Below are 24,349 nucleotides of genomic sequence, written 5' to 3'. Positions count from 1 at the left end.
TGTAAGGGTGGTATGCCTGTGTGCGTGGGGGTGTAAGGGTGGTATTCCTGAAGGGGGCAGTAGTCTCACACCTTGTGCGGGTGTAGGGGTAGGCGTTCCAGGACTCCTCCTCCACCCGGAGCGCTGCCTTGGGCAGGATGGAGCGGAACCAGCTGGGGATGTGCATGCCGATGTGGTAAACCTTGTGGGTGTACTGGCCGACTCCCCCTGGGCCGTCATCGTACGGCTTGTTCTCCAGGATCTCTACTCCGCTGCCCTCGCCACACGTCTCATCCCGGCTCTTTTTCTGTTCAGATCACAATAGATTTTCAGTGAGGGGTTAGGTGAGGAAGCATAGGTCAAAAGGTCAACTGAGGACTGAAATCAGGTTAAAACATGGAGTTCAGGAGAAGCACACTGCTGGAAAGACAACAACGAGTCAAGTGTGGCATCCCCCTAACCCCAAAACAATTCAACTGCTACAAATGTTGTTTCTATGAATCTAAAAAACACAGATGATGTGGTCAACAGAATCGGTGAATCACCAAGACATGATGTTGCTTGAGTACCGGATTTCATTAGACTCTAGGCTGTTTCTAGTAGGTCTAGAAAGCACCAGGTCTGTTATTTAGCTTGTTACATAGGTGACACACAAAAGGTTTTCTGCCATAAAACTAATGCTTGAACAAACTCTACCCTGCTGGTAAAGTTCCAGACAGCTGATAGTTGTAAACACACCATGTCATGACTCATGTGTGGACAATAACCATTGCATCCAGGTATGACCTACACTGCTTAGTCAGCAGAGTTGGCCAGCCGGCTCAGTGAAAAACACCTTTCCCATATTCACATTCCAGGTACACCACAGAAAGGGGGAGAGTGGGGGGCTGAAAGGAGACGTCATAGGGGACTAAATGGTTGGATGACTTTACTTTTCAAACATAACGCAGCGAGATCCACCAGGGAGAGGCTTCATGATGTAAACATGAGGGAAACAGGAGTGCTAAAGGTACACTAGGTAACAGAGTCCAAGTGCTGAGGACGCTGAAAACGTGAGGAGCAAAGGGCAAGGACTACAGTACAACATTTACAGAGAGGCTGAGTTAATAATAGAGTCAACATGTAAATGTAATGCCTGTGCCACTTCTATTCTCCACTTTGAAAATCTGATACATGTATTTGACTAATTACAGACAGCATTACCGGCATGGAGAAGGAGAGCAGGATAGTGAAGGAGAGCAGGGTAGTGATGGAGAGCAGGGTAGTGAAGGAGCGCAGGCAGTAAATCAGTGGTATGGTGGGGAGATGAGATGGTGAGTGAGGTGTCCAACCCTCAAGCCCTCATTACCTCTGACAGGTCATTCATTAGCCACCCACCCTGCTCTCAACAGCCAGACACGGCACCACAGACACGGCACCACAGACACGGCACCACAGACACTGACTGAATAACTGCTCTTTCCATGACATAGACTAACCAGGTGAATCCAGGGTAATGCTATGATCCTTTATTGATGTCACTTATTAAATCCACTTCAAAATCAGTGTAGATGAAGTGGAGGAGATAGGTTAAAGAAGGATTTTTAAGCTTTGAGACAATTTAGACATGGATTATGTACAGTGGGGAGAACAAGTATTTGATAACCTGCAAAATCGGCAGTGTTTCCTACTTAAAAAGCATGTAGAGGTCTGTAATTTTTATCATAGGTACACTTCAACTGTGAGAGAAGGAAAATCACATTGTATGATTTTTAAGTAATTAATTTGCATTTTATTGCATGACTTAAGTATTTGATACATCAGAAAAGCAGAACTATTTGGTACAGAAACCTTTGTTTGCAATTACAGAGATCATACGTTTCCTGTAGTTCTTGACCAGGTTTGCACACACTGCAGCGGGGATTTTGGCCCACTCCTCCATACAGACCTTCTCCAGAGCCTTCAGGTTTCGGGGCTGTCGCTGGGCAATACGGACGTTGAGCTCCCTCCAAAGATTTTCTATTGGGTTCAGGTCTGGAGACTGGCTCTGTCACTCCAGGACCTTGAGATGCTTCTTACGGAGCCACTCCTTAGTTGCCCTAGCTGTGTGTTTCGGGTCGTTGTCATGCTGGAAGACCCAGCCACGACCCACCTTCAATGCTCTTACTGAGGGAAGGAGGTTGTTGGCCAAGATCTCGCGATACATGGCCCCATCCATCCTCCCTCAATACGATGCAGTCGTCCTGTCCCCAAAGAATGATGTTTCCACCTCCATGCTTCACGGTTTGGATGGTGCTCTTGGGGTTGTACTCAGCCTTCTTCTTCCTCCAAACACGACGAGTGGAGTTTAGACCAAAAAGCTCTATTTTTGTCTCATCAGACCACATGACCTTTTCCCATTCCTCCTCTGGATCATCCAGATGGTCATTGGCAAACTTCAGATGGGCCTGGACATGCGCTGGCCTGAGCAGGGGGACCTTGCGTGCGCTGCAGGATTTTAATCCATGATGGCGTAGTGTGTTACTAATGGTTTTCTTTGAGACTGTGGTCCCAGCTCTCTTCAGGTCATTGACCAGGTCCTGCCGTATAGTTCTGGGCTGATCCCTCACCTTCCTCATGATCATTGATGCCCCACGAGGTGAGATCTTGCATGGAGCCCCAGACCGAGGGGGATTGACCGTCATCTTGAACTTTTGAACTTCCATTTTCTAATAATTGCACCAACAGTTGTTGCCTTCTCACCAAGCTGCTTGCCTATTGTCCTGTAGCCCATCCCAGCCTTGTGCAGGTCTACAATTTTATCCCTGATGTCCTTACACAGCTCTCTGGTCTTGGCCATTGTGGAAAGGTTGGAGTCTATTTGATTGAGTGTGTGGACAGGTGTCTTTTATACAGGTAACGAGTTCAAACAGGTGCAGTTAATACAGGTAATGAGTGGAAAACAGGAGAACTTCTTAAAGAAAAACAAACTGGTCTGTGAGAGCTGGAATTCTTACTGGTTGATAGGTGATCAAATACTTATGTCATGCAATAAAATGCAAATTAATTACTTAAAAATCATACAACGTGATTTTCTGGATTTTTGTTTTAGATTCCGTCTCCCACAGTTGAAGTGTACCTATGATAACAATCACAGAGCTCTACATGCTTTGTAAGTAGGAAAACCTGCAAAATCAGCAGTGTATCAAATACTTGTTCTCCCCACAGTATGTGTGCCATACAGAGGTTGACTGGGCAAGACAAAAGATTGAGGTGCCTTTGAACAGGGTTTCCATAGGTATCAAGACTGGCCCACCACCCAAAGGACATCCAGCCAACTGAGGTAAGCATTGGAGTCAACATCCTCGTGGAATGCAACTCAATATTAGGAAGGTGTTCATAATGTTTTGTACACTCAGTGTACACACACACACACACACACACACACACACACACACACACACACACACACACACACACACACACACACACACACACACACAGCAAAGCATACAGTATAGGCCAATGTACGCACAGCTGCACACACACACGCCCACAGCCAGAAGCTTACACAAACAGACATACTGTAGTGTGTATACACCCACATGCAAGGCACTTCATTAGCCTGCTGACAGGTGCCTGTGGCCTGTGAGCCTGTGTGCCACTGGCCAGTATCAATCCTGCTCTCCTGCTAGAGGTTGGCTCTTGGTGCTCTGCATCTCACAAGAAACCATCAGGAAGATAAAAAATCTGGCAGGTAGCCTAACGGTTAAGAGCGCTGGGCCAGTAACCGAAAGGTCTCTGGTTCGAAGCCGAATAGGTGAAAAATCTGTCGTTGTGCCCTTGAGTAAGGCACCTAACCCTAATTGCTCCTGTAATTTGCTCTGGATAAGAGCGTCTGCTAAATGACTAAAATTGAAATCTAAAAAGGAACCCATTAACCAGAAACAGGTTGAATCAACATGGGTTCTACATCATTTCAACTAAAACGTTCAATATGGTGGTATACCTTAATCCAATGACATGGTGAATCTTTTAGTTGATTTGACGTAGAATTCACATTAGTTGACAGTTCAACCAAATGTAAAAACTTGACGTTGAACAGACGTCAGTGCCCAGTGGGAATAGGCCTAATGTTCTGGTTGGATCTGTGTGTCAACCATAAAGGGTCTCTAACAAAACTGAAACAAAGCAAAAGGAAGAGGAAGGGAATCCAGGCAGGGGCAATTCATTGCTATTTCAATGTCTTTCCTCATGGTTTTGACAGGATTCCAGGAGTTAAACCCAAACAGAAAGGGTAAGTAACAAATAATTACATTCAGGAAGGAAGCTACATTATATGAAGCTATTCAGGAAGGACTAAGTATAGAGGACAGTCTGTCATTAAACTATCTGTTGGTGCAGAGTGATTTGTGCTTTTTGAGGTAAGTTTCGGTATTTTTTATATATATTTAAATGCACTTTGCATTACGTGGGTTGAATGCTGTAACACAGAATAAAACCATTTTAAAAAGTCACTGATGGTAGTGACTGCCCATGACTGGTTATCACTTCTTAACCAGCAGTTATTCATGTTGCTGAAGGCCTACCTTGATAAAATATTGTATTTGTTGCATTTTATAACTATTATTTCATTCCAAGTCATCATCTCATCTCCATAGAGCTACTGCCTATGCTGTCTGACAGAAATCACTATTTTAGTAGTTCTTCAAAGTAAATAAAGCCTACTATTTTGACTGCTGAATACCAATACCTTGCAAAGCAACTGCTCTCTACGTATCCCCTCTTGATCGCGCATTCTTCTGCCTCTTATGTAGCAGGCGTAAAATGAACATAGGCCGGACATGTAGCAGCGGATTATGGATTATGGTAAGAGTAGGTAATGGTCACGTTTTCTGTGCTAAACTATGTAGTACATTGGCCTGTTGGAAACTACAGCTCCCTACTACATCGCACAGTTCGGGCATGATCGGATTTCTCTCTACAGAAACTGCAGCCCAGCGTGCACATTGAGCTCACAGAAGAAAAATAAATAATGGAATTCAAATATTTAACCGACATCAGTCAATTAGTTGTTTAAAAAACGAAAAATAACCGAAATGCTGGTTAAAATCGCTCAGCTCTGCTTTCTGTTCAGCTTCCTCACAACTACCTGGCTGGCTGTATTGACTGGAGGACGGCATTATATCCTGGTACATGCCATATGGTATCAAATCAGGGAGACATATTTCCTGTTGAGAAGGTTCTCACTTTTCTGAAAGAGCAATATGATGGGTAGTGATTAAACGCGGGAGGGGGGAGGAAGAGAGCGAGAGAGTGCCGACTTAATTAATTAATTTCACTTACACCCTGCATTTGTGATATCTTTGTAAATTTAAGTCGCGATAATTAATTCACAATTAACTATCAATTAAGGAGGCACCGTGATTAGGTATGAAGAGAAATGAGAGACAGCAGTGTGGAACATGGAGTCAGGAGGAGTCTGGCCGGCTGGAGTGACAATACTCATATAGTACAGAGAAGAGTTTCAATTGTACTGAGAGGCCCAGGCAGGCTTGAGCCAATATGCTTACACTGGGGATGAGTCAGGGACCAGCATGCTGCCTGGGGTTGCCCTAGCAACATACACTAATGAAGACAGGGTATCCACACTCTCCCCAAAGTATTTGACTCTCCGTTTCTTCCCTCTTCTCTCCCCCTCTGTATCTCTCTCCTACTCATCCCCCGTTTCCCCCCCATTCTCCCCACTGTTACTTCCCTCTTCTATACCCCTCATCCCCTGTTTTCCCCCCACTGTTTCTTCCCTCTTCTCTCCCCCTCTGTATCTCTCTCCTACTCATCCCCTGTTTCCCCCCCATTCTCCCCACTGTTTCTTCCCTCTTCTCTCCCCCTCATCCCCTGTTTTCCCCCCACTGTTTCTTCCCTCTTCTCTCCTCCTCATCCCCTGTTTTCCCCCCACTGTTTCTTCCCTCTTCTCTCCCCCTCATCCCCTGTTTTCCCCCCACTGTTTCTTCCCTCTTCCTCATCCCCTGTTTCCCCCCCACTGTTTCTTCCCTCTTCTCTCCCCCTCATCCCCTTTTCCCCCCATTGTTTCTTCCCTCTTCTCTCCCCCCCATCCCCTGTTTTCCCCCCACTATTTCTTCCCTCTTCCTCATCCCCTGTTCCCCCCCACTGTTTCTTCCCTCCCCCTCATCCCCTGTTTTCTCCCCACTGTTTCTTCCCTCTTCTCTCCCCCCCATCCCCTGTTTTCCCCCCACTGTTTCTTCCCTCTTCTCTCCCCCATCCCCTGTTTTCCCCCACTGTTTCTTCCCTCTTCTCTCCCCCTCATCCCCTGTTTTCCCCCATTGTTTCTTCCCTCTTCTCTCCCCCATCCCCTGTTTTCCCCCTACTGTTTCTTCCCTCTTCTCTCCTCCTCATCCCCTGTTTTCCCCCACTGTTTCTTCCCTCTTCTCTCCTCCTCATCCCCTGTTTCCCCCACAGTTTCTTCCCTCTTCTCTCCTCCTCATCCCCTGTTTTCCCCCCACTGTTTCTTCCCTCTTCTCTCCTCCTCATCCCCTGTTTCCCCCCACTGTTTCTTCCCTCTTCTCTCCCCCCATCCCCTGTTTTCCCCCACTATTTCTTCCCTCTTCCTCATCCCCTGTTCCCCCCACTGTTTCTTCCCTCCCCTCATCCCCTGTTTTCTCCCCACTGTTTCTTCCCTCTTCTCTCCCCCCATCCCCTGTTTTCCCCCACTGTTTCTTCCCTCTTCTCTCCCCCCATCCCCTGTTTTCCCCCACTGTTTCTTCCCTCTTCTCTCCCCCTCATCCCCTGTTTTCCCCCATTGTTTCTTCCCTCTTCTCTCCCCCTCATCCCCTGTTTTCCCCCCATTCTCCCCACTGTTTCTTCCCTCCCCCTCATCCCCTGTTTTCCCCCCATTCTCCCCACTGTTTCTTCCCTCTTCTCTCCTCCTCATCCCCTGTTTCCCCCCCATTCTCCCCACTGTTTCTTCCCTCTTCTCTCCCCCTCATCCCCTGTTTTCCCCCCATTCTCCCCACTGTTTCTTCTCTCTCACGCCGCACTCTCTCTCGAACAAAACCTGACTGCCGGCACGCTGCTGATGTCATGGTTACCATGGCCACGGAAACTTCACACCAGCGAGAGAGTGAGGCAGCACAGAGAAGGCTGAGGTCAGGGGGACACGTAACTATGGATCACTGATCCAACCAGACAATTTAACGCCATCCCTCCTCCATCCCTTTCCTGCCTGCCTCAGATTGTTGACAACCCATCCATGTGGCTTACCTCTCTGTTCACTTTGCTGAGGTTTACAATGTACTTACGGCACTGGCCCAGAATCAATGGCTCTGGAGCTCAACCCCATTTGTTAGAAATGACTGATCAGCCTGACTTCCTGCTGGTGTCAAAGCCCTTCCTCTGATAAAGTCCAATTAAAACATGTCTAGTACAAGTCCACACACCTGGATCATGTAGAGCTGGGCGATGCGGTACTCGTCCACGCTCATTGGCATTGGGATCCGATACTCCTTGATCAGCATGGTGAGTCTGGGGTGGGGGGTCAGAAGGAGGGAGAGGGACAGAGGGAGGGGAGGGGGCTGGAGGTGGGAGGGACTGGGGGGCTTCTATGTGTGGCACGTCAATTCACTGCTGGTGGTGCCTGTGGACGAAAGGAGAGACATAATGGTAACATAGATGAACAGTTAACAGACAGTGATGATTTTGTCCTGTGTGGCTCAGTTGGTAGAGCATGGCGCTTGCAACACCAGGGTTGTGGGTTCAATTCCCACGTGAGACTAGTACAGAAAAGTATGAAAACGTATGCACTCACTATAACAGTGTCTGCTACATTACACAAATGTAAAGTCAACAGATTCTAGGTGGTAGTTGGTCATAGAGTGGGTAAAGTTAGCCAGCAGTGGGTCTTGAAAAACAGACCTTAAAACACACAAAGAAAATAAAATCCACGACCTAGGAACTTTCTTAAAGCAGATTCCACAGAATGAATCCACAAATAACAATACCATTCCGCAAGCCTCAAGGCTACAACAGTGCGGCTGCAAAGAACAAAAGTTCAAAATCCTAACCAAAAATACCTGTATTCAAAAACAGTCCTTCGCCTTAGGCAGTGAAATCCCTCTATTTTCACAACTGAGGACATAAAATGTCATTCTCAACTGGCTCACACCCAGAAAGACAGAAATGTATGAAAGGAAAGATGGAACCTCTGAGGGTATTTCGCTCAGTATGGAACGGTGTCGTTCGCTCAGATCCACAGCTCCTTTCTGAGGGAGATTAGAAACTCCACTCCATCCAACAGTGGTCTTTCTGCACGTCTCAGATCCCCAGGAAGGCCCCCCCAACCCTGGGCTCAGTTCTTATATACCCCAGTCCAGAGCCAGCGGGCGGGGGCACGCACCTGACCGCCACACAGGACCAGAGTGTGGAGAACAGCCAAGCCTCTAAACACCTCAGCAACAGTCACCTCAGCACCACATACCAAGAGCCAGCCTCTCTCCCAGACCTGTTGCTCAATCACGTTGGGGGCTCATTCAGCATAAGAGGGATTTCACCCGCTGGAAGTGGGGGGCATTGCATCATTTCCTCAGAGCCCCTTATGCATGTATGCTGCTTAACAGTCATTACTATGTGGAATTATGCATATCATGATGTTATTTTTTAACACTGTGGCCAGAGACTGAGACAGAGTGTACTGTATCTAGCTGAACCCTTAGGGCAGAACAACACCTGATGACTACACAGAAACACAACACTGAGCTCTGGTCAAAACAGTTCCTCATTCTAGGTCCTCACTGGCAACCATGTGTCAATAATCCAACTGAATTGTAACTAAATTGTCTATATAATGCAATCACCGATCTGTATTATCATACCATTATCATGTATTATCATACCCTCCAGTTAGTCTCCAGGATCTGTATTCACTGCCTTTGTTTCCACTGATCCAATCCCTTTTCCCTATTCTCCTGAAGCCTAACCTTGTGAGAGCAGAGCACAGAGCAGAGTGCAGGACTGATGCTGGCAGCCCATGGTCATCCACGAGTGATTACCCCAGCATTGCATAACCATAGCAAACCCCCCAATAGCAGCAACTGTGGTCCTCTCCGGCTCTCAGCCATTCCATCTAATCATGCTAATATTCCCACTGCGTCACTCGTCCACTGAACAAAGGCTGGCTTTGAGAAAGGCTCCTAGTGACGCCGCCTGCCACGCTCAGGTCCTCGACCTGTCGAGAGCTGAGCTGAGCTCCCCCCACCCCCCTTAACCCGTTAAAGGTGAGTGACGCACCACTAGAATACAGAGGACACGGAGGGGACCCATCCAGGTCGACATAAACACTTCTACATCAACACTTAACAGTGATTGAGAGGCAGGCAACACTGGCTAACAGTGTGGGAGGGTTGTGCAGTTTTAAATCTCTTCCTCCTCCGCTATTTCTTTCTATTCTCCACACAGCGGCCTGCTCTAGATGGGACAACACATCCACAAAAGCAGAGCGGAACATCGTGCTCCGCTTAAAATAACCACTCTCCTGGGAAACACTGGAGATAAAAGTAGGCTAGAGGGCTACAGAGGAGGCAGGGGCACAGGAGGGAGCCCGGGGGGGTGCAGAAGGACATGCCCACGTTGTTTGGAGAAGAGATAACGTTACTGTAGATAGAGAATCGAATACAGACCACCACTCATCATGCTGACACACCTGAAGCTGAACAGGTCATTTCAATGTAAAAGGACCCATGAGCACCAACATGAAGTCCATAGGAGCATGTCAAATCTGGTGTCAAATAAAAGCCAAGAGTATCTAGATTTTTTATAAGGCATATATACATTTTTCACCATTTTCTATCCTTAATGTCAAGGAATAAGCAAAGGCTTTGATTTCTGGTCAAATGGATCAAAAAGGAATCTTAGAAAACATCTAGCCTTGATTTCAACATCCACCCAAGTCATTTTTTGGCACGTTCCACCCCGGCTTTAATTTCAAGGTCCACAGATGTAGAGTTTTGGTCCAGCCTGGACCAGAATTTGGCTCAATTTAGAAATGAATTGAGAATACCTCAAATTCCATTTAAATTCTTGAAATTGAATTGAAATAGTAAAGAGGATACAGAATTGCAATTTAAATTGCAGAGAGCGCTAAGAACCTTGGCGTGATCCTGGACAACACCCTGACGTTCTCAACTAACACCAAGGCGGTGGCCCGTTCCTGTAGGTTCATGCTCTACAACATCCGCAGAGTACGACCCTGCCTCACACAGGAAGCGGCGCAGGTCCTAATCCAGGCACTTGTCATCTCCCGTCTGGATTACTGCAACTCGCTGTTGGCTGGGCTCCCTGCCTGTGCCATTAAACCCCTACAACTCATCCAGAACGCCGCAGCCCGTCTGGTGTTCAACCTTCCCAAGTTCTCTCACGTCACCCCGCTCCTCCGCTCTCTCCACTGGCTTCCAGTTGAAGCTCGCATCCGCTACAAGTCCATGGTGCTTGCCTACGGAGCTGTGAGGGGAACGGCACCTCAGTACCTCCAGGCTCTGATCAGGCCCTACACCCAAACAAGGGCACTGCGTTCATCCACCTCTGGCCTGCTCGCCTCCCTACCACTGAGGAAGTACAGTTCCCGCTCAGCCCAGTCAAAACTGTTCGCTGCTCTGGCTCCCCAATGGTGGAACACACTCCCTCACGACGCCAGGACAGCGGAGTCAATCACCACCTTCCGGAGACACCTGAAACCCCACCTCTTTAAGGAATACCTAGGATAGGATAAAGTAATCCTTCTCACCCCCCTTAAAAGATTTAGATGCACTATTGTAAAGTGGCTGTTCCACTGGATGTCATAAGGTGAATGCACCAATTTGTAAGTCGCTCTGGATAAGAGCGTCTGCTAAATGACTTAAATGTAAATGTAATGTAAATTAAATATCATTTAATTCAGTGAAATTTAATTAAAATGCCTCTTCTATATTACGAGTAGTCTATACAAATATACACATAAAACATAAATGTTGTTAAATAATTGCATATAAAATATTGTTGAAACAATCAACTTAAACTGAATGATCAAAGAAAACAGAACTGCAAGCAAATATTTTAAGTTGTTATATTTCAGCGTCCCCTGAGACGTCTGCGTCCCACCCAGCCATCTGGAAATGCAAATGTGCTATGCCAAATGCTAATAGCACTCGTTAAAACTCAAACGTTCATTAAAACACACATGCAGGGTACTGAATTAAAGCTACACTCGTGAATCTAGCCAACAAGTCAGATTTTTAAAATGCTTTTCGGCGAAAGCATGAGAAGCTATTATCTGATAGCATGCAACACCCCGAAATACCTGAAGGGGACCCAAACAAAATAATTAGCATAGCCGGCGCTACACAAAACGCAGAAATAAAATATAAAACATTCATTACCTTTGACGAGCTTCATTGTTGGCACTCCTATATGTCCCATAAACATCACTATTGGGTCTTTTTTTCGAATTAAATCGGTCCATATATACCCAAAATATCCATCTATGAAAACTGTGTGATCCAGAAAAAAACACTGTTTCAAAACGCAACGTCATTTTTTTTTATTAAAAAAGTTGCCTATAAACTTAAACAAAACACTTCAAAATGCTTTTGTAATCCAACTTTAGGTATTAGTAAACGTTAATAATCTATCAAATTGATCACGGGGCGATGTGTATTCAATAGCTCCACGTCTTCAAATCATGGTCGGAAATCTCTCTTCCAAAACATCCTGTCGGAGACCGGATGGTATGGGGTCTCTCTTCTTCGTTTGACCAAGGAACAACCTCCAGGCAATTGCCAAGACTGGTGACATCGTGTGGAAGCTGTAGGACTTGTAATCTCGGCGCCATCTAATTTGCTGTGCCATAGACAATACATGCAAGTCGCGCATAGATATTTTTTCAACTTTTTGGTGATCAGTTTTCCTTGGGCTTTTCAACGAAACACACGTTCTGTTATAGTCACAGCCGTGATTTAACCAGTTTTAGAAACGTCAGTGTTTTCTATCCACACATACTAATCATATGCATATACTATATTCCTGGCATGAGTAGTAGGACGCTGAAATGTTGCGCGATTTTTAACAGAATGTTCGAAAAAGTAAGCCCTAGGCTGAAGAGGTTAATTAATCAGTTACATTTTGTTCAATATGGGAGGGATACTACATTTCCCAGAATGCATTTGTTTAACCCTCAAATTGACCCTGTGGCCTTCAAAAAGAAGTCAAACAAAAAAAGGGTTGGCGGAAATAGAATTGGCTATTAAGGTATAAAAGGACATTGTGTCCAGAGAAAAGCTATATATTCTTTGGTAACTGGAAGTGTGACCTGTCAGATTCAATGAAACTCTCATGTTCTATGACTGAATGGAATTTACTTTGAATTACACGGAATTCAATTCTAATTCCTGTCACTCAAATTCTACATCCTGTGGGGTGTGGCCAATTTAATTCAAACTCATAAGTTGAATGGGAGTCAATTCCAAAATTGAGCCAAACCCTGGTCCGGACTGGCCTTGATTTGACCCATACATAGACGTCCATGATTGGTTCAGATTTGTCCTGGTCTGAACCGGACCTAATCTGAACCAATCATAGATATCTGTTTCACAAGTAGAGTACAGTACATCAGTAGAGTAGAGCACAGTACAGTAAAAAAAAGTTGAGCAGATTATATTTCAGTATAGTACACTAAAGTATAGCACAGTAGAGTTGTTAGGTTATAGCCTTATTGTAAGGCAAGTCAGTTAAAAACAAATTATTATTTACAATGACGGCCTAGGAACAGTGGGTGAGCTGCCTTGTTCAGGGGCAGAACGACAGATTCTTACCATGTCAGCTCGGGGATTCAATCTAGCAACCTTTCGGTTACTGACTCAATGCTCTAACCACTAGGCTACCTAATCAATCTACAAACAAAAACATTTTTTACTTTTTTTTGTGCTAATTTATCAAATAAAAAAACTGAAAAATACATAAGTAACCCTTTACTCAGTACTTTAGGTATGACACTACAAGCGTGGCACAGCTTTATTTATTTATTTTTAATTTTACGCCCTTTTCTCCCCAATTTAGTGGTATCCAATTGTTGTTCGTAATTACTATCTTGCCTCATCCCTACAACTCCCGTACGGGCTCGGGAGAGACGAAGGTCGAAAGCCATGCGTCCTCCGAAACAACCCAACCAAGCCGCACTGCTTCTTAACACAGCGCGCATCCAACCCGGAAGCCAGCTGCACCAATGTGTCGGAGGAAACACCGTGCACCTGGCGACCTTAGTTAGCACGCACTGCGCCCGCCCCGCCACAGGAGTCGCTGGTGCGCGATGAGACAAGGATATCCCTACCGGCCAAACCCTCCCTAACCCGGACGACGCTAGGCCAATTGTGCGTCGCCCCACGGACCTCCCAGTCGTGGCCGGCTGCGACAGAGCCTGGGCACGAACTCAGAGTCTATGGTGGCACAGCAAGCACCCACTTGGGAGGCCTCTGCACAGCTTTATTTGGAGAGTTTCTCCCATTCTTCTCTGTAGTTCCTCTAAAGCTCTGTCAGGTTGAATGGAGAGTGTTGCTGCACAGCTATTTTCAGGTCTCTAAAGACCTGTTTTTGCCTTGCCCTTATGGGGTATTGTGTGTAGATTGCCTGGATCCTCTCTAGGTTTCTTCCTAGGGAGTTTTTCCCTAGCCACCATGCTTCTACACCGGCATTGCTTGCTGTTTGGGGTTTTAGGCTGGGTTTCTGTACAGCACTTTGAGATATCAGCTGATGTAAGAAGGGCTATATAAATACATTTGATTGCTGAGGAAATTGTTTTATTTAATCCATTTTAGAATAAGGCTGTAACATAACAAAATATGTTCAACGGGTCAGAATACTTCCCGAAGGCACTGTATACCTTTGTGTACCCATATAGGATACATCACCATGAAGAGAATGACATTCATATACATAATTATACCTTTTTGTGTAGTACAGATCAGGAACCTATCATGAAATTCTGTTACCACAATTCTGGGTGTCAATCCACTTCACTTACGGTAGTTCAATAACCAAAAGATATTTTCATTAAGTCAAGGTGATATGTCATAGCCGAAACCCTATTCTTTCTGCAGACATCTTTTAATCTTAATTCAGAGCAGATATTTAACAGTTATTTGGAAAATGTGGTCACATAAACTGAGGGGGATTTTACCTAAATTCTGTTAACAAACTTTGCATCTGCACAGTTCTTCTTCCAAAACTTTAAAATAAATGTTGTTATTTGTTGGGCATTAAGTTTTAAAGTGAAAAATCTCAGAGCTCATTAAAACAAAAAGTCTCTGCGCAATTCTGTTACTGTGGAATTGCCCAACACTACCTTTCAATCACCCTTTAGCCTGGTTCCACTGTGCCAAAACACATGATCTAATCCCTGCAGCTTTGTAATATTGAGCATTGATGAGGAAACAAAAATGGTGATATCGATTTTCATAACTCCATGCTCTAGTGCCCTTATAGTCAAACTCATAATGATGAAACGGTCCATTGCGACCAATGTCGGTTAACACAGCAGCAGCAGGACTGATTCAATTCAGGCACAAGCCGGGATAATGATTGGGGTTGTGAGAGCCATTGTTTAAGAGATGTAATTAAATAGCCTATAGCAAGGGAGGTATAAAATATTTTTTATATATTTTTGGATTTTTAAAAAATCAGGGTAGCTCATTAAGACCAGGTCTAATTTTCAAATGGGGCAAATTCAACACAAACATTCCAATAATTTAAAAAACTACAGGTTACAATTTCTAAAAATGAAAATTTCAAAACAATACATTTTGATATTTAATCAAAACAAATGTATTCTCATTTAACAAATTCAAAATTAGACTCTAAATTGCCCTAGTGGCACCAGGGAATCAAGACTCTGCAGGTTATTCCACAAATTGGGGTCATTAAAATTGAAGGCGGACTTGCAGACCCAAGGAACCTCAAGAGTGGAACAGGTTTGGTAACTCATGTTATAATACTTCAACAACAAAGTTAGGTGAGTCAGAAGCTTGTGTAGTAGAACTTTGTAAACAAAAATTGAATAGTTTAGGGATCTATGGGACTTTAATGAGGACCAGCCAACCTTTTGATACAGGATGCAGTGATGCTTATTAAAACTGTCCTCTGTGATAAAGCAAAGGGCACTACGGTAGACGGCATCCAAAGGTTTCAGAGTCGTGGCTGCTGTATTCTGGTAAATGATGTCACCATAGTCAAGAACTGGCAGGAAGGTTGACTGTACAATCTGCTTCCTGCTGTTTAGAGGCAGAATAAGGCAGACACTGTTTAGATGTTATCTAGGAGAAGTGGAACAGGGGGAAATCTACACAGAGGAGTGTGTGAAAGATTAGGCTGCGTTTTAAACTCAAAGTAGACAGCCCTCGGCTCTAAACCCTCAGCCCTTGAATAACGTTTTACATCGTCACATCCGAGTGTACGTTAAATGTCCCTTGCCAAAGCTAGGGAGAGTGATGACTGCTCTCCTTGAAGGTGACCTTAAAAACAACCAAACTAAAGCTATTAATGTAATGTTACCTAGTAAGCTAACATTTCTAGCTTGCACTCATGCCAATTTTCAAACACGAAAATCAATGTATTTATATATATATATTTATATATAAATATATTGTTTTTAGCACGCTAGCTTCATACTTTTTCTGACATGCCGAAAATGCAGCCTTTTTTATAAAATGTGACACTTCGCGGCCACCAGAGTTCGACATGTGACTACAGTTTGCATTGAATTGTGGGTCATATTAACCCCGCAAGTGACCAAAGTTGTTCACTCGCTCCAGCTAAATCCAGGGCTGAGGGGAAAACGTTAGTAAATTGGACCTCCACTTAAGACGGCAATCAAACTGCATCCGGTTTCGATTGCGATTCACCTAAGGGAAAGTGGATGGGCAAGGGCTGAGGGGGTAAAAATACGTGTTTGGGCTGCAGCCTAAGTATTTGAGTCACCGCCCAAATGGACAAATTTAGGCCCACTTCTCTAGTGCTATTTGATGAAACACACCCTCTCACACCCACAGATGCTAATGCAATCTTGAATACTGTAACACGCACACTGACAGAAACATACAGTATTCTGCCATGCTCAAAAACACACTGCTGACTGTTCAGCAGTCAAGACAGAGGAGAGGAAGGCCCCTGTGTCCTTGTCCCTACAGGCCTCTGCAGTCAGAAAAAGTGAGTGAGTGATTAGGTATGAGAGAAAGAGAGATGGATAGAGAGATTCCGACACGCCGGTGCACTGTCACGGTGTGGCTCTGTCCAGGGGGACCTGACGGGAGCAATGATGATGCTGCAGAATGGGATTGTGCTGACGCATGCAAATATAGCCCAGCCCACCTCACTGTCTGCCACACAGCCATCAACATACAAGACTCATGAGCCTCTCGCTTCACCACTCAGAGATGAAGGAGAGGGAAGCCTCTCCTTCTCTATCATAGGTACTCTTCTGCTCCCTTCCCATCTCCTCCCTCTGTCAATGTCTCTTTCAATAATCTATTTAATGCACTCTCTACCCAACTTTCAGAGCCTCCTGCAAACGACACACTCACAAACTAACACACCAGTAAGGTCAAGCTCCTCTAAAACCTTTCTGTGCATTAAAACAGACAGGCCAGAGAGAGAGAGACTGGAGTAGGATTGTTGCGGTGACCGTATTACCGCCACACCAGCGGTAATGAGTCATGAAGACAGTCAAATTCCACATTACTTTTTAGTCACGGTAATTAGGCTTCTCCATGCTCTGATGCTGCTGATGGTCATTAGTAGCCTACCAAACTTGCTAACTGCCTGGTACTCAGCACTCTATTGTCCCTCTAATCACTCTGACATCAAAGCAAATGTAATCGAAAATCTAATGAAACACTTCCTGAGAGCCCATGAGCTCATGTTGTGCAACATTTCTATAGGCTATGCAATTGTGTGAGAAAGCAGAGTGATGTCCTCTATTAAAAAGAGGAGGATCCATCAGCTTTCTATAAGTTAGGCCTACTATATTTATTTCTCAACTTTCCTAATATTAAGCACATTGCTCATCTTAACAAGAGTATAGTCTACCTGGATGGCATGAAAATGAACCACAGGAAATGCATTCTCCATTCGCTATTTAGGTGCAGAGATGCAATGTATTTTTTCCCCTGCCCTTATTTCGGGACAGGTGCATGATAATGGTCCATCCTAAATAAATACAAATTTCATACATATATTATTTAGTATATGTAAAGACTAGATTAAATCAAGAATAGTCTGATGGGTGACAATATTAGCCTATCACTTGTGAATTATACATTATCACTTGTGAATGATGCCCAGCTTAATGCAAGAAACAATGCCTTTTGTTTGTGACTCTTTGTAATCATAGTCGCACACCTCATGTAGCCAAGCGAAATAGGCCTATATGTTTGATAAAAGGTTTGTATCACAACTAAAGTGGCCAAATAACTTCTTAAAATGAAGCACATTCATCTGCTTTACAATGAGTGTAGAGCCTAACTGGCATACTGAGCGTGAACTTCAAGTTTGGAAAAGATAGTTTTCACCATAAAATAATTACATGTATAATCGTATTTGTGGTGACTTTTGATAATGCTGTTTTCTTCCCACTAATGGAACATTCGCGCTTAAAGTCTACTGCTGTGTGAGCATTGCTACGCTTATTATGTGAAGAAATAGCATAGTTTACCAACATTTAAAAGCTAAACATTTGGAGCTGTTGCATCAGCCTCGTTGCTTTTCAACTTTTTTTATGCTAGTGGTTGTACTAATTTGGGATCTATCGCATTCCACAACTGTCTCAGACTATGTTTGGAATATTTCTTTCTTGCACAGAATAGGTCAACTTTTGTACTATGGGGGATAGTAGATTGGCATAGGTTAGTGCTTTTGATGTTCGTTAGGCCTACTCATCTATTTGGCTGATGAAAAGTAAATGTGGACAGTTGTTCCAATATCTTCAATATGCACTTGTAGCCTGTGAGAAAGACCCAATCACTTGATGGAGAGATGTGTGAGTGAGATGAGGTGCCGCCGGGAAATTTGAGGCATTATCAAGTGCTTCTCAAAATGTGAATGACAGACTGATGAAGTGTGTACAGCCGGCACAACAAAACCAAAGCAGAGCTCATGCCTTTCAAGCGACTTTTTTCAAAATCATCAGAGTTGCATCGTGCAGCCTTACAATGTATTAAAAATCTAAACATATAGCCAAACGTTTGTAGAACAACTAAAATTACATTCATAACTCTAAATTAAGCATATAGGAGTACCTATTTCTTTGTTAACCGCTTAACACAGGATAGCCGCATGTGCTCACTTGTTTGGAGAAAATATCCTTTCTATTTTATTCAGCTTTGTTCAATTGTATTCTTCATACTATATACTAAAATAATGCCACGGAATTGTAACCAAATCTTCTCTGCTAAATGAACTAGTGTAGCCCACAGCCATATGGTATAGCCAGATCAGGACCAAACAGAAGCACAACTCATAGTATGCTATTCTGTTATGAAATAGACTACATTTTCTTCATATCATGTTTCTTTAGATCTGTCTAAAATAAATAATGGATTTATTGTGAAGGTGTAGCCTATGTTACATGGTTTAATACTTTTAAAATTGTAGATGTTCCAAAAGGTCTGCATCAGTGGCTTGTAGACTGTGTGGAAGCCAGGAGATGCTAAATGTGTTTGTTAATTAAAGGTCAAATACCGTGACAAGATTTCGTGACCGCCACAGCTCTAGTCTGGTGCACTGATGGTTGGTTGACACAGGTGCTTAGGGAAACGGAGAGCAGCATCCTAGCAAACCTCCCCATCAAACAGGTAATTACTTCAATTACTCTTCATAGTCTTTTTTCCTCCATCTCTTCTACTGAACAGTGTAAATCAGCACTGTTCCTCAACCGAACACCATACTCTTTCTAATAATGGCTTAGCAGTTTTCCCAGATTGAGTGAAGCAAGTTTCCTGCAAGATGCTACACAGGAAATGCCATAACAGAAAACAACCGGTAATCTTTCAACAACTAGAATCAATTGACAATTATACAGATGCCGGTCACTCATGTACCACCAGCAACCTTCACATAGACCGCTTGCACCACGCTTTGCCTAGAAAAAAGACAGTGTGCATGTATGAGAGGGGGCTAAGTCTAAAAATAGAATGGACACAATAATCCAGGCATATGCAAGCGAGCAGGGCGCTTGACGCTGTACATTCATAAACTCAGCAAAAAATTAAACAGCGCTTTTTCAGGACCCTGTCTTTCAAAGATAATTTGTAAAAATACAAAACTTCACAGATCTTTACTGTAAAGGGTTTAAACACTGTTTTCCATGCTTGTTCAATGAACCATAAACAAGTAATGAACATGCACCTGTGGAACAGTCATTAAGACACTAACAGCTTACAGATGACAGGCAATTAAGGTCACAGTTATGAATACATAGGACACTAAAGAGGCCTTTCTACTGACTCTGAAAAACACCAAAAGAAAGATGCCCAGGGTTCCTGCTCATCTGCGTGAACGTGCCTTAGGCATGTTGCAAGGAGGCATGAGGACTGCAGATGTGGCCAGGGCAATAATTTGCAATGTCTGTACTGTGAGACGCCTAAGACGGCGCTACAGGGAGACAGGATGGACAGCTGATTGTCCTCGCAGTGGCAGACCACATGTAACAACATCTGCACATGCAACATCAGCTGCCGAAGTTACACCAAGAACGCACAATCCCTCCATCAGTTTTCAGACTGTCTGCAATAGGCTGAGAGAGGCTGGACTGAGGGCTTGTAGGCCTGTTGTAAGGCAGGTCCTCACCAGACATCACCGGCAACAACGTCGCCTATGGGCACAAACCCACTGTCGCTGGACCAGACAGGACTGGCAAAAAAAAAAAAATCTGCCCCCTTGGTAGTGACGCAATAGCAGCACACAGTGACCCCACAGCACTTATCTGGTGGGCTGAGGATTCTCTACTAAAACTAGTCTACTGAACCAATGTGGATGGGTGTTATCTGAAGGGTTTCTCAGGGGTTTATAAATACAGTTATTTGAATTCTATTGAATTGAATAGCGGTGGCCAGCAGCAAGGGAGTAAGATCTGGTGTAACATATTGATGTGTGCTGCACCCAGATCTCTCCCTGCTAACCTCTCTGTACTGCTAACTTGAAAATCCTCCATATGATTGCTTAAGCACAAGTTTGTGCCCTCACTTGCTCCCCTCTCAGGTGGCACACTGACCTCTGCCTTGTGGATGGTGTTGCTGTAAGTCTTGCTAACCAAGACAGAGTATGAGCAGGACATCAAACAACCCTGAAAACTCCTGACACTCTACTGACACAGCATCTCTTTTCCCCTGACATGACTGTGAAAATCGTGGACGATACTGCTGACTGAACACACCTTTCATAATTTTAGACATGGAAGAGCACAGGCTGCGTTTGTAATGAGACCGATTCCTCAATATCCGCTACTAGCCTGAGGAACCAGGTACCTAGGGAGGTCATTCAAAACTAGGGCTGTTACGGTGACCTTATTACCACCACACAGTGGTCAAATACCACTTGATAGGTACTCAGCGCTCTATTGTCCCTCTAATCACTCTGACATCAATGCAAATGCAATGGAAAATCAAATCAAAACACTTCATGACAACCCTGGCATTCAGAGTTTAAGCAGAATAGGATCACCTGTTGCTCATAGCTGGATGATGCATGGAATGAAATAAGTGTTCCTATAAGCCCATGTTGCACAGCATTTTTATAGGCTATGCAATTGCGTGAGAAAACAAGAGTTTTGATGGCCTCTATTAAAAAGAGGCAGATCCCATCAGATTTCTATAGGCTAGGTTTAACTCAACTTTCCAAATATGAAGCATATCGCTTCGCTCTATAACCGGAGTAGCCTACCCAGCTGGAATGAAAATAAACCGTTGGAAAAGCACCCTTCATTCACTATTCAAGTGCATACGGATGACGTCGTGTTTTTACCCTGCCCCTGTTCCGACAGGTGCATGATAACTGCCCATTATGAATCCAAACTAATTTGACACATGATTTAGTATATGTAAAGACAAGATTAAATTGAGAACAGTCTGATGGGTGAGAATATTATCACTTGTGAATGATGCCCAGCATGGGGAAGAAACAGTGCATGCATTTTTTTTAAATCACAGATGCTTGCATCATGTAGCCTAACCAAGGTAAGGTTTGTGTAAAAACGGCTAGCTGGAGCCGTCTGACTTCTGAGCTCTCATCTGCTAGTGACTTAAGCGGTCTGACCCCACTAGAAACGGTCTGGTAAGAACCAGACAGATGTGACCATATCCAAGCTGGGCAGGAGACTGCAGACCTGCAAAAGAGGCAGCTAACTTAAGGTATAGTATGGCAGAGGGCTCTAAGCCTGGTGGGATAGGGAGCTGCATACCCCATAAGCCAGGGGGCCGCGAACCGAGCAAGCAAAGCAAACGCAGGGCCTAGCTTGGTAGGATACCTAGAGACTGACAGAGCAGCAAACTTAGATGTTACTACTGCAAGGGACTGTGGACAGAATGGTAGAGGACTGGGGCCTTAGTACTAATGCAGCAGGCCAGGGATGTCAGCCAGAACAGTGTGAGCCTGCAACTAGGGCCAGAGACTGAGGGTCGGGTAAGGCCAGAAACCGAGAGCTGGGGAAGCAGGGGAAGCAGGCTCGTGCAAGATAGACTGAACCGTCCAGGAAGGCAGGGAACCCTAGAACTACCAAGGGGGCAGGATAGGTTAAACCTACTTAAGGGGAAGGACACTCAAAACCTTGACACTTCACATCTACCAGGTAGGCAGGAAACAAACTGACTCAGGCCGGGAGGGCCTAGAGTACGCCCTCCTGAGCTCTTCCTGCTCATGACGCAGGTCCTCATATTCCCTCTGCAGCTTCCAACTGGAGAGGGTGTGGTCACTCCATGACCACAGACACAGCCTGGAGCAGGGCTGGTAGTCTCTTAGATGAGAGAGGTGTGTAGCGCCGCAGCGCCATCTTCCTCAGGTGCATGACGGCTTTGTGTGGCAGTGTAGGCTGAAGTGGGTGGTGACAGTAGTCTCTTGGCATGACGCAGACTCTTCTTCGGAGCACCTCAACTATAGCAGGTCAGAAGGGTTAGCTGGAGCAGTCTGAGCAGTTGGCTTCTGAGCCCTTACCGCTAGTTACTTAAGCAGACTCTACATTGGCCTGACCCCACTAGTGGGGGTCCGGTAATAACCAGGCAGATGTGTCCATATCCAGACTTTTATTCTGTTAGTCACCACCACACAGTCACACACACACACACATTTACATCAGAAGTGATCTTGTGGTTATTGCAAATGCATGCACACATTTTTCTAGAAAACACACTGAAAACTTCTGTCCTCATTGGCTGAAGACAATAACTACTCTGAGCTAGAGTGGGAGAGTCCAAATGTCCATCCGGGCACACCGATTGGCTGAAGCCAGAAGACAGACTAACAGCTGAGAAAGGGAGAAAACAGGACTGTGGGGAAAGTCAAGTGCACAGGCATGACCCTTCATACAGTTTGTATCACAACTAAAGTGACCTGTAGGCCAAAGACCCCTGGAACACGGTTGGAAAGCTCATAGCCTACAGAAATATGGGTTCTTATAAGCTAAATCGTTATTTGAGTGCAGACTACGGATTTCATTTTTTTTTTTTAATCAAAAATGATTCCACACATACAATACTTTCCGAATGCACTGTAGCCTCCTAATATAACGGCCCTGGGTTTATAAGCGCGGATATCGACTCTGCCACTTGAGCATGCATTTGGGGCTAGAAGGTTGAGGGTTCGAGACCTGCTCCCTGCCTGTTTCATTACAGTACTCACACCCCTCGACTTTTCCCACATTTTGTTACGTTACAGCCTTAATCTAAAATGAATTAAATTGCTTGTTTTCCTCAATACACACACACACACACACACACACACACACACACACACACACACACACACACAATGACAAAGCAAAAACAAGTTTAGACATTTTTGCTAATGTATTAAATATCACATTTACATAAGTATTCAGACCCTTTACTCAGTACTTTGTTGAAGCACCTTTAGCAGTGACTACAGCCTCCAGTCTTCTTGGGTATGACGCTACAAGCTTCACTCTCCTGTATTTGGTGAGTTTCTCCCATTCTTCTCTGCAGATCCTCTCAAGCTCTGTCAGGTTGGAAGGGGAACAACGCTGCAAAGCTATTTTCAGGTCTCTCCAGAGATGTTCGATTGGGTTCAAGTCTGGGCTCTGGCTGGGCCACTCAAGGATATTCAGAGACTTGTCCCAAAGACCCTCCTGTGTTGTCTTGGCTGTGTGCTTAGGGTCGTTGTCCTGTTGGAAGGTGAACCTTCACCCCAGTCTGAGGTCCTGAGCGCTCTGGAGCAGGTTTTCATCAAGGATCTCCGTACTTTGCTCCGTTCATCTTTCCCATGATCTTGACGCGTCTCCCAGTCCCTGACGATGAAAAACATCCCCACAGCATGATTCTGCCACCACCATTCTTCACCGTAGGGATGGTGCCAGTTTTCCTTCTGACGTGATGCTTGGCATCCAGGCCAAATAGTTTGATCTTTCATCAGACCAAAGAATATTGTTTCTCATGGTCTGAGAGTCCTTACGTGCCTTTTGGCAAACTCCAAGAGGGCTGTCATGGGCCTTTTACTGAAGAGTGGCTTCTGTCTACCATAAAGACCTGATTGGTAGAGTGCTGCAGAGATGGGAGAACCTTCCAGAAGGACAACCATCTACACAGAGGAATTCTAGAGCTCTGTCAGAGTGACCAACGGGTTCTTGGTCACCTCCCTGACCAAGGCCCTTCTCCCCCGATTGCTCAGTCTGGCCTGGCGGCCAGTTGTAGGGAGAGTCTTGGTGGTTCCAAACTTCTTCCATTTAAGAATGATTGTGTTCTTGTGGACCTTGATCAAGGCTGATCAATGGAAACAGGATGCACCGGAGCACAATATTGAAACTCATAGCAAAGGGTCTGAATACTTATGTAAAGACATTGTATTTTTTTTAATTGTATTATACATTTGCTAACATTTCTAAAAACCTGTTTTCAATTTGTCATTATGGGGTACTGTGTGTAGACTGATGAGGAAACAAAAAGGTATTTATTATATTTCAGAATAAGGCAATAAGGTAACAAAATGTGGAAAAAGGGTAGGGTATCTGAATACTTTCCAAATGCACTGTATATGTAATGACCTGATTAAATTGAGAATAGTCTCATGGGTGATAATATTATTAAGTGCTTGTCAAATTGTGAATGAGAGACTGATGAAGTGTGTGCAGCCTGTTCAAGAAACAGAGCAGCCTTAG

At 44.5% G+C, this 24,349-nt stretch overlaps 1 protein-coding gene and 1 non-coding gene across 17 annotated transcripts in view; one reads left to right on the top strand and one right to left on the bottom strand.

The window, feature by feature from the left end:
• Nucleotides 1–24,349, bottom strand: part of LOC118394062 (membrane-associated phosphatidylinositol transfer protein 2-like) — an 86,693-nt gene that overhangs the window by 32,109 nt on the left and 30,235 nt on the right. For all 16 annotated transcript variants that reach the window (XR_008063934.1, XR_008063935.1, XR_008063933.1 and 13 more), the window contains 2 exons: nt 7,395–7,591; nt 72–286 (listed from right to left, as the gene is read on the bottom strand). Coding sequence is in view for 10 of the 16 variants with exons in the window: in XM_052461521.1 (XP_052317481.1) it covers nt 72–286; nt 7,395–7,472 (293 nt within the window). In the remaining 6 variants the exon portion in view is untranslated. The remainder of the gene's footprint in view (nt 1–71; nt 287–7,394; nt 7,592–24,349) is intronic.
• trnaa-ugc (transfer RNA alanine (anticodon UGC)) lies at nt 7,656–7,729 on the top strand. Its single transcript has one exon. It is a non-coding gene; the product is annotated as a tRNA-Ala (tRNA).

The sequence above is a fragment of the Oncorhynchus keta genome, chromosome 14 (genome assembly GCF_023373465.1).
Source record: "Oncorhynchus keta strain PuntledgeMale-10-30-2019 chromosome 14, Oket_V2, whole genome shotgun sequence".
Taxonomy (NCBI): domain Eukaryota; kingdom Metazoa; phylum Chordata; class Actinopteri; order Salmoniformes; family Salmonidae; genus Oncorhynchus; species Oncorhynchus keta.
The sequence above is the reverse complement of the archived record's forward strand: the minus strand, read 5'-3'. Positions and strand labels throughout refer to the sequence as shown.